At 35.7% G+C, this 10,833-nt stretch overlaps 1 protein-coding gene across 1 annotated transcript; it reads right to left on the reverse strand.

Annotated features, from left to right (window-relative positions):
- Positions 1-3,759: 3,759 nt before the first annotated feature.
- LOC149800840 (lymphotoxin-alpha-like) lies at positions 3,760-9,302 on the reverse strand. The gene is made up of 3 exons (XM_089954853.1): positions 8,803-9,302; positions 5,834-5,930; positions 3,760-5,312 (listed from the first exon to the last, which is right to left on the reverse strand). The coding sequence occupies exons 1-3, from the start codon at positions 9,187-9,189 to the stop codon at positions 4,912-4,914; spliced, it is 885 nt and encodes a 294-aa protein (XP_089810979.1). The 5' UTR covers positions 9,190-9,302; the 3' UTR covers positions 3,760-4,911.
- Positions 9,303-10,833: the final 1,531 nt, after the last annotated feature.

A 10,833-nucleotide genomic window follows, 5' to 3' on the forward strand; every position in this document is an offset into this window, starting at 1 on the left:
TTTGCTAGAGAGAAAAATTCGTGGAAACCAGCACGATTGGGTTTTCCTGAAGAAATACAACGCAGCTGTGTCGAATACGGACACGGTGGAATATGGAATACAGAATACGACTATAGAGATGTTATTTCAGTTTGTATGGTTGCTTGTTATCCAGGAAGTGTTCTTGGGAGTTTTCTAAGTATTTTGAGCGCTTTGGACATCCCACACACTAAATGACCAGATTATCGATAAATAGACCATTAACAGATTTTGACTTGACAGGATTCGCATGTATCGAGTCATTTAAATTTGCCGAACATTTTCATCCGATTTGGCATGTCTGGTTTGGCAAACATTTATCAGAAAAAAACGTGGGCAGCAACAGTATTATTACGGTATATGCTCTGTGTAAAAATAATATTATTGTTAACAGTAATAAAATCAAATATACCTCATTAGTAAAGCAGAAAGAAGTTTGGTTACCACAAGAAAAGAAATATTCCGATTATGAAAATCCTGATATAAGTGATTTTGAGCATAACATCGCAAGATCTTTTAAGAAAATAATCGGTAAATTCACCCAAGGAGGATCATATGATCATAAAGGACTCTGTACAAGACTGATTATAGATGATGCTGAACTATATTTTATAATTGCTGATGCATCAAATAGAAATACGTTTATAAGTCGAGGAAATATTAATTTATCAGGCGGAACTAAATTAGACACAATTGTGAGTTATATTGATGGTGGGTCACCTCTGCTTACTCATTTAAGATCTTCAATGCTTCGTATCTTTCAGTAAGTCTATTATCAATGATAAATAGGGTTTCCAAGTTTGCTGTCAAAGTCGCTACGGATTCATTTTATATCAACAAGAATACGGGAATGCTAGAGCAACTACATATCAGCACTTGTGCTTCATGGAGTGAATGGAGAATAAAACAAGACAATATACTTAATTGTTCTGAATGCACCGACGTTGAAATTAAAGGTATTTATTACCAACAAAATCAAATATCAAAATTTTCATCAGCACTGTGTTTGATCCTGTAGCTAGACATAAAATAGTTTATCTCTATGGGCCTGTAGGTTGTGGCAAAATAACTCGTGTGATTGAATTATTCTTGAACAGTTGTTTAGAAATATTTGCATCAACACCTACACATAGACTCTCAAGAGAAATGAGAGAAAGAAATATTAAGTCATGCACTTATAAATTCTTTCGATGGAAGGGAGATAAATGGACTCCTGAACAAATGGGAGAGAAATATATTCCAAGGATTATTGTTTGGGATGAAATATGTTCTGTTTCATTAGAAACGTTAAAAACATTTCTTGATTGGTTATTGACAAAAATACAGCTGTAATAATGTGTGACGATCATGGTCAACCACCACCTTTTGTTGCACTGACTCCACATGAATGGTTAAAGAAGTTTGTAGATTATTATGAAGAAATAACTGATGATCATAGAACACTTAATCCAGAATTAAGAGAGCTTAAGAAATTAATCAGACTACAATCGAATACAATTCAATGTGAAATAATGTGTGAAATAATTTCGGAAAATCCTATTAACAATTTTTGGAATTTACGGAGACCAGATGATTTCACAGTGGCAAGTAGAAATATCGTTCGTGATACACTTCAACAACAATTATTTCAGTTACATAAAGAAATCTACCCGTACCATTGTATTATCGACCGGTTGATAAACGCCCGCAGAATATCGACGTTGATATACCAGGATCATAAGAAAAACAAAATCTTGTATTAAATGATATTGTTTTAGTTCCTGTTAATGTTGTTGAGACCACGTTAACTATGGACAAAACTCCATGTACGCTAGGATACGCAATGACTATTCAGTCATCACAAGGATTAACCATCTCTGATACAAATGTTTGGATTGTTGATGATCGTATCGAATGGTCAAACTTAGCTTAACTCGCAATGTCTCGAGTCAGAAAAATATCTCAGCTGTGGAGAATTATCATAGACTTCACAGAAACTACTGATAATAACGATGTTATTGACAATGATATAGTAAGAAAAAAATTGTCATAAACAATGTGACAAAAAAATTAATCGCGACTTTGACCTCGATATAGAATTTATCATGACATTGAAACAACAACAAAATAATCATTGTGCGAGTTGTAATACAGTAATGTTGTGGCAGTATTGAAAGAAGTAATCCAAGACAATTTACCGTAGATAGAGTTAATAGTAATTTTGGTCATACACGCGAAAATGTAATGCTGTCCTGTCTTGAATGTAATTGACGTCGAGGTGCTAATTTACAAAAGTGAATGCGGTGGTAATTGTGTGCCTTCAGTAATTACTTTTAATTGGTCTCGTACAAATCCATGTTGAGGAGCAGTTGAATCTAATCTGTAGATTGCATGTCTACACGTAGATCTTACCACGCTAGATATTGTGTGTGTTGTAATACTCCAGATAGGATCAGTCGCACTCTTTTACCGCCTTCAAGTTCACCGGGTTCATATAAATATCTTATAGTAACCTATTACCTAATAGGTTACCTAATATTACCTAATACTGGTTTAGAAAATTCATGTCGTTGTATTGGTGTGTTTATTTTGTAATTGCATTAATGGGTTTCATGGCAGTTGTTCCAGTAATTTCATTACTTAACGCATTTATCACACTTGGTAACCTTGCAACCCATTCGCGAGATCTCATATCTTTGTAAATTATTTCCTTAGCATATTGATATCCAAGGAACCGTTCAGAAAGTGTTCGATTAATTCGTTCAATAATTGCCTGATCACGATATGTCCTCGTCTAATTGTGACATTACGTTTCTTCATCAGAGATGATACTGCACTTAGAAATTCCTTGGCACGATAACCTTTAATAGATGTGACCATCGTAAGGGTCCTCGTTGATCAATTCGTTCTAAAGCAGAAGAGACTTCAGTTGCTGTTTTTGGTTGATAATGGTTCCGATTCCTTAAATCTACTTGCAGCGTCAACGACAGTTAACGCGTATTTGTATGTTGATTGACGTCGTCCAATTTTGATAGTATCATGTGGTAAAAATAAAATATATGCTTGATAAACTTCATTGGGAAAGTTGACATCACAATATGGATGCAGAATGTGTTTAGGTGGTGGTAGTTACATTTGCTATATTGCCTGTCGTGCTAACCATTTTGCAGCAACAGAACGTGTAACATTCGCTGCATCAGCGAGTTTACTAATCGCTAATCTACCTTCCAACAATAAATCGATTCCATTATGTCATAATAATCGGTTGATTAATTAAAGGCTCCGAATAATAATTTACCTTTCATCGCAGATCTTACCAACTAATTTGCTAATGATTTAAAAGATCTTTTAAAAAAATAGAATTTAATGCATGAATCAACTTCACATCTACATGTGTCGTTTTTGTAAATGTTTATTTTTAGATGCTACATCATGAATATGCCATGCTTTATCAATAGCGTTTATTGGATATTCACCAGGTCTTGGTTGATCTTGCTCGTCAAGTCGGATATCAAGTCGGGTACCAGGACCACAATAAATATATCCAGGAAGATGTTTTTATCCTGGGTATTTAGCCCATGGAGTTCCTGGCAATTTTTTTAATGAAGTAGCGATATCACCACCAATTTTATTCTTAGAAATAAATTTATATTTATTTGTACCACATTTTACACATTTACCTGTAAAAACACGCTTTTTATTTTTTTTTATTATTGTTGTTAATCCACTTGTGGGGGTGGATGCTCTACATCGAACACAATATAGATTCATATAATTTATTATATTTCTACAACACGGATGTCATTGATTTCTCAGCGACACGAAAACAAGAGAAAGTAAAACATATTTCAGCATTACCGAATTCTATCACAATGATAATAATAGGTCCATCTGGGTCTGGCAGAAAACAATTACTGCTTAATTTGATAATGAGTTGCCTCAAGTGGGGCAAGTTATATTTAGTGGCTACGTCAGTTGATGATCAGAGATGTTATGATGTACTTAAAATTTTAAATGAAAATGCAAAGTTATTAAATGAAGATGGATGATGTTATTAATTTTATTACAGATATTAATGAAGCACCGTCCATAGATGAATTAGACGGATTTATGAATAATTTAGTGTATGATGATGTTATGCTTGATAAACAAACAAATCCAGCATCATTTTCTCGAGGCAGGCTTAAAAATACAGATATTATCTATATTATTCAAGGATACAAACGAATACCTAAAGTGATCAGAGATAACTGTAATATTTTAGTTGTGTTTAATGGAGTTGATACACAAACTCTGCGAAATATTCATCAGACTTGGTGTAGTGGGGATAAGGACATGATTAAGTTCAAAAACTTCTTTTCAAAAGCACAATCTGCTCCGCACGGATTTACAACAATAAATTTACACGATCCCAGAACAGGATAACGTGTAGGTCTTGATAAAATATTTGGTTTGATACGATAATGATTTAATTCTAGCAGCAGAGAGGGTGCAACCTCAATGAAACGTCCGGTGGGTAAACGAAAAGACATACAAATTTAGAAAAACACTAACGACAACAATAAATTAACAAAAATAAACTAACCCAATTAGAAAAACTCTCAGTAAAGTTAGAGGCTTCGGTTTGAAGTCACCTTATTTATTTCATTTTTGTAGAAAGCTTTATTTTTTAAAACTGGCGTTTCAGCAAAAGGTCTGTTCACCCTCTCTGCTGCTGCTACATATCTATCTAGATTGAAATAGACATGTATCTAGGGGATGGATGATCCCCAATCATTGTTTCTAGCTGGACTGTGGATCTACTGTTTATATTCCCCTATATTTCTTTGCAGCGGAACAAGGAATGCAACTGGTACAGAAGGGGTGAGAAGGTTCTCGGGGAAAAGTCTCATAATAGAAACTGTTTAATGTTGATCACACCCTGTAGAGTCCCATAAAATTGGACATTGTCGCCGTGTAAATGCTATATATCTCATTGACACCTGTTGATATTCTGTCATGACGACGCAGACGCAGAACAGCGGAGAGAAAACTACTTTGGAACGAAAAGTCTCCTTCTGGTTTTGACTTCCGGTTCATCAGCAACAGTTGTTTCCCAGTGAAAGGTAGGGCAGAATTCTCCCTCTGTACGTAGTGGCCAAATGTGGGGCTGGGGTTCACCGTTCCTCGAGACGGTGGGGATTTGAAGGTGATGAAAGAGTAGACAAAGTAGTCTCCAGCTTCGGGAACCTGCAGTGAAGCTTCGACCATCTCAACACCATTCACGAGAAAAGCTGTGTTGTAGCCATCTCCCAGTGACCAGGCAAGAGTGTCATCTACAAAGTCAATCAATTAAACTATTAATTCAGAAATCTGAAAATATGGATTTGATAATTTACTGCATTCACACTGTACTTTTACAGATGTTGACGTGGCTAAAGAATATAAAGTTTAGACGTTATTCTTTCCTTGTTTCGTATTTGTTTGACCGATTTTCCCCCATTTTATTATCATTTTCTTTTTTTGTAAAATAGCATAAGAACAGTCTTATAAGCAACTTAAATAACTTCCATACTTTTCATGTACTGGAAATATATACTGGTGGTGGGGGATATAATAGTTTAAATTGTCGAAACACTTAATCCCAACTTATAAGGACTGGGATATATTCCTTCCTTTTTCTACTATCGAATTACATACACCGTGCTAAATAAATCTAATAGCTGTATTTATGGAATATCTGGGAATGAAAAAGAATTAAAGATAGAACTAAACAAGAAGAAAAAGAAAAGTTAAAATATATTTCAGACGTAATTAAACTACACAGTGATTATTTCAGTGTTGTTTGAGTACTAACTTTTGAGCTGGTTGACATCAACGTAAACATGTGCTGCGGGCCTTCTCTCCGTATCCCCCTCGCGCTGTGTCTGTGCCGCAGTATGGTTTAGTGAAAACTGAAACAAATAGATTTGCACTTGCCTTACAAGATTTTACATTTATCATAGGGTCTAGAGTGTGTAAATTCTTCATTTTCAAACGTGAAAAAATGAAGAGAAAAAAGCACAAAAGCAGGTGTCAATCCAAGTGTCCTCACTGGCCGAAAACTGTTTTCAGGAATCCCATTTTTTGCCTTGTTACTATTTTTAACGATTGAAGGGCTCTAAGGCAACATCTTTTTTCTGCCTCTTTTACCATCTTGTTTTCAGGATCTAAGATAAAGTCCTTTTTCTGCCCTTTTACTATTTTTAACTATTGAAGAGATATAATATAAAGTCCTTTACACTGCCCTTTTACTATTTTTAAATATTGAAGGGGTCTAAGATAAAATCCTTTACATTGTCCTTCTATATTTTTAACTAATGAAGGGATCTATGCAGAGGCGTAGCTATGATATTTTGCGCCCGGGGACGAACTATAAAATTTGCGCCCCAGCCCCCTCCCCGTTTAATCACATTTTTGAATATTACCCTTGTTTACTTATTATAATGTAACGTTGTAAGCCTCATTTTGGCGCCTCTGTACCTTGGCGCCCGGAGACATATGTACCCCTCTGCCCCCCCCCCCCCCCCCAGCTACGCCTCTGGATCTAAGAAAAAGTAATTTACACTGTCCTTTTATATTTTCAGCCCAAATGATGTCCCTGGATCTAAGATAGTCCTTTACACTGTCCTTTGACTATTTTAACTGAAGGGATCTAAGGTAAAGTCCTTTACACTGTCCTTTTACTGATTTTAACTATTGAAGGGATCTAAGTTAAAGTCCTTTACACTGTCCTTTTACTGATTTTAACTACTGAAGGGACCTAAAATCAAGTCCTTTATAAACGCTGTTTTTTTACTGATTTTAACTACTGAAGGGATCTAAAATAAAGTCCTTTACACTGTTCTTTTACTGATTTTAACTATTGAAGGGATCTAAGATAAAGTCCTTTACACTGTCTTTTTACTGATTTTAACTACTGAAGGGATCTAAAATCAAGTCCTTTATAAAAAGTCCTTTTACTGATTTTAACTATTGATGGGATCTAAAATAAAGTCCTTACACTGTCCTTTTACTGATTTTAACTATTGAAGGGATCTAAGATAAAGTCCTTACACTGTTCTTTTACTGATTTTAACTATTGAAGGGATCTAAGATGGTCCTTTACACTGTCCTTTTACTGATTTTAACTACTGAAGGGATATAAGTTAAAGTCCTTTACACTGTCCTTTTTCTGATTTTAACTATTGAAGGGATCTAAAATCAAGTCTTTTAAAAACACTGTCCTTTTACTGATTTTAACTATTGAAGGGATCTAAAATAAAGTCCTTACACTGTCCTTTTACTGATTTTAACTATTGAAGGGATCTAAGATGGTCCCTTACACTGTCCTTTTACTGATTTTAACTACTGAAGGGATCTAAAATCAAGTCCTTTATAAACACTGTCCTTTTACTGATTTTAACTATTGAAGAGATCTAAAATCAAGTCCTTTACACTGTCCTTTTACTGATTTTAACTACTGAAGGGATCTAAAATCAAGTCCTTTATAAACACTGTCCTTTTACTGATTTTAACTATTGAAGAGATCTAAAATCAAGTCCTTTACACTGTCCTTTTACTGATTTTAACTACTGAAGGGATCTAAAATCAAGTCCTTTAGATATAAGGAAGAGTAATTTACACTGTCCTTTTACATTTTCAGCTATTGAAGGGATCTAAGGTAAAGTCTTTTACACTGTCCTTTTACTATTTTTAACTACTGAAGGGATCTAAGCAGGAACGTCAAATCAACTTTTTCGGGGGGGGGGGACTTTATGGGGGGGGGGGGCAAAACTTGATTCATGCAAATATCAACGCGCTGGCTCAGGCTGAATAACAGATTAGAGAGACAGTAACAACAGGGACACCATTTCAATAATATTTTTTGGTGGGTGGGGGCAAAACTTGACGGGCTTGTTAATTTTCGTATATAGACTACATCAATTTTACAGCACATGCAAATGGGGGGCGGGGGCAATATATTTTTTGGGGGGAAAGGAACTTGACAGGCTTGTGAATTTTCGTATATAGGCTACATAATTTTACAGCACATGCAAATTCGGGGAGGGGGCAATATGCCCATCCATTCCAATGACGTCCCTGGAATCTATGATAAAATCCTTTATACTGTTCATTTACTATTTTAACTTAAAGAATTTAAGATAAAGTCCTTTTTCTGCCCTTCTACTATTTTACCTATTGAAGGGATCTAAGATAAAGCATAAAAAGGCAGCCTGACTGACTGACTTTCGATTCCACTTCTATGTACAGCGTTTCACGTGACTTGCGTCCGATATAAAGAGACTGCCTGACTAGACTTACTTTCGATTTCAACTCCAACGTACACAAGTATCCGATATAAAAAGACCGACAGACAAGACTTTCGATTTAAACTGTAAAGTACAAAGTTTTACACGTCTTACGTCTCAGATATAAAAAAGGCTGACTTGACTCGTACTTTGATTTAAACTGTAATGTACAGCGTTTAAGACTTACGTGTCTGATATAAACATGTACCGACATTTTTCTTTCCATATCAACTTCTGTGTGCAGCTGTCACGAATTAACGTCTTTTTTATGGCCTGTGAGAGCAAGGCTGTCATTAAAACATTTTCACTATTTCGTAAATCTCTATTTTTTTCTCGTGCAGATTATGATTCTTCAAATATTGATACTTTATTGAGGGGTCATTTAACATTGCTAAACCGCAGTACAGGATTAGAAACTTATTTAAACACAAGAAAACACAAAAGAACCATACATGCAAACAGAAACAAACCAGCCAGCAAGCCAAACTAGACTCACAATTTGTTTAAGTCTTGACAACGGCTCAAAACTTTCAAGACAGCACAGGTTCTCATCGGAACAGAGTGTCATCCATTTAATATCCCTGGTTTCTCCTGAAGTGAGTCTAAATTGCTCTTTACTAGAGCACGATAAGCAGACATTGTCCTTTTCTAACCTGGCACAATGACCCCTCTGTGCACCCGCTCCACTCTGCAATAGTATTTCTTTGTACGCAAGGAACACAACCGCCAAAACATTGCAAATTACAGAAATGCATAGCGCCGCAATGAGCACTCGAGTTTTGCGAGTTCTGGTGACCACTTGTTTTCTGTCTACAATGAAATGTTTCCCGCGTTCTGACGATGACGTTATTAATAAATGCTCTCTGTGAGGTTTGGATTCCATTATCCCTTTAAAATGCACTGGTCAGAGGCACCAACTTGATACACATAGAACATTTATGTAAGCGTCATGATATTCGTTTACCAGACGACTAAAATGATTGTACAGTCATATTTTTTCTTGGAATGGTCCCTACTTTCAATATTCATCAGGAAATAGTTGTTTCTGTCTTTCTTTTCAGGAAATTAACTGACCTACTGTTCGATTGCAGAGTATAATGAGGTAAGTTTTCCGAAAACGCTGATACAGCCTCGAAACGTCTCTAATAATACATACACCTAGTATGATGTCATGGTTTATTATTGTGAATATCGAATTCCAAAATAGTTAGGTCATGGTTAATATTTATCAGAACCTGCTGAGCGATGCACACCTAGTAATTGGAAAAGGGGTAAGGGTGTATGTGTATGAAAATGAATGCTAGAATCGGGCCATGCACATCATATACTATATAAAGGAGACAAAAATAAGTACCCACCTCCATTCACACAGAAGTTTGTACAACAGAAAAATCTACATGTACAAGCTTTAAAAAAAAAAGCATCCATCCATTCAGTCTATTGGTGATGAAGATTTAAATAAATAGGGTCTCTTTGTCATTTGCCCTGAACATTACCGTGGTTGGCGTCTACCGTCTGCACTCCCGCTCCCTTCCCTTTTTTAATTTTTGGGGGTGGGGAGAGTGGATTGGGGTTTCAAAATAATGGTATAGTAAGGTATGTCAACAAAGATAAAGATAACATCCATTTTGTAGCGTTAATGTCACTTGCGCAATTCCACTAGAAACTTTGTGCGATACCTAATCGTCACCCAGGCATTGCCGAATTTCCGTTTTCTGAACCTAAAATGTTAAAAACCAATCTGTCTGTTTCAGGCAGAGATGGAAGTAGGTGTGGGACTGAAAATGCAGTCATGTCTTTTGCGCCACAAAAAAAAAACCAATGGTAACAGCTCATATAGAGAACTGACTGATTGTGTCGATATACACAAAAATGATTTATATATATTAAGAAATATCGTCATTTATACTTAATTTTTCCAGACTGACTGCTACTATTGAAATGCGAGTTTATATACCCAAGTCATTCAAACTGACTACTTATGACTACTAATGTAAGGGGTCGCTTAATATTGTAAATATCTAACAAACATTGCAGATTCTTGCTTTTCATCGATTTTAAATGTCATTACCATACATAGTTCATAGTGTTGTGCTTTTTTAACAATGTCGCTCACCGTCTATTCAAAAATTAATTTGTAATATTTCTTTAAAGAAAAATATTAGGTTCACTTCATTTTCTGCTATTCAAATATACTGCAAATTGATGATACTAAACACAAAAAGGGCATCAGGTGAATGAGACATCTTTCTTGTAATAATGGGTGTTAGGAACAGGTCAGATGAGACAGAATGGGGTCAATCAGAATTTATATTACGGTCGCCAGCACAAAGTGGATCAGTATGGAGCCAACGGGAATCTAATGTCCATAGAATCAACATTATGGTTTCATATGCGGTGTGAAAAACATAAGTAGTAGAGTGGGGCACTTTGCGGACAGTGGGAAAATACATTACAGACTCCCCTTGGGGACGATACGGACAAGGTTTTTCAGATCACCCTAGGCACGTTTATGGACAAGATTTAT

Source organism: Sinohyriopsis cumingii, chromosome 4 (genome assembly GCF_028554795.1).
Source record: "Sinohyriopsis cumingii isolate HCF-2022 chromosome 4, ASM2855479v2, whole genome shotgun sequence".
NCBI classification, from domain to species: Eukaryota; Metazoa; Mollusca; class Bivalvia; order Unionida; family Unionidae; genus Sinohyriopsis; species Sinohyriopsis cumingii.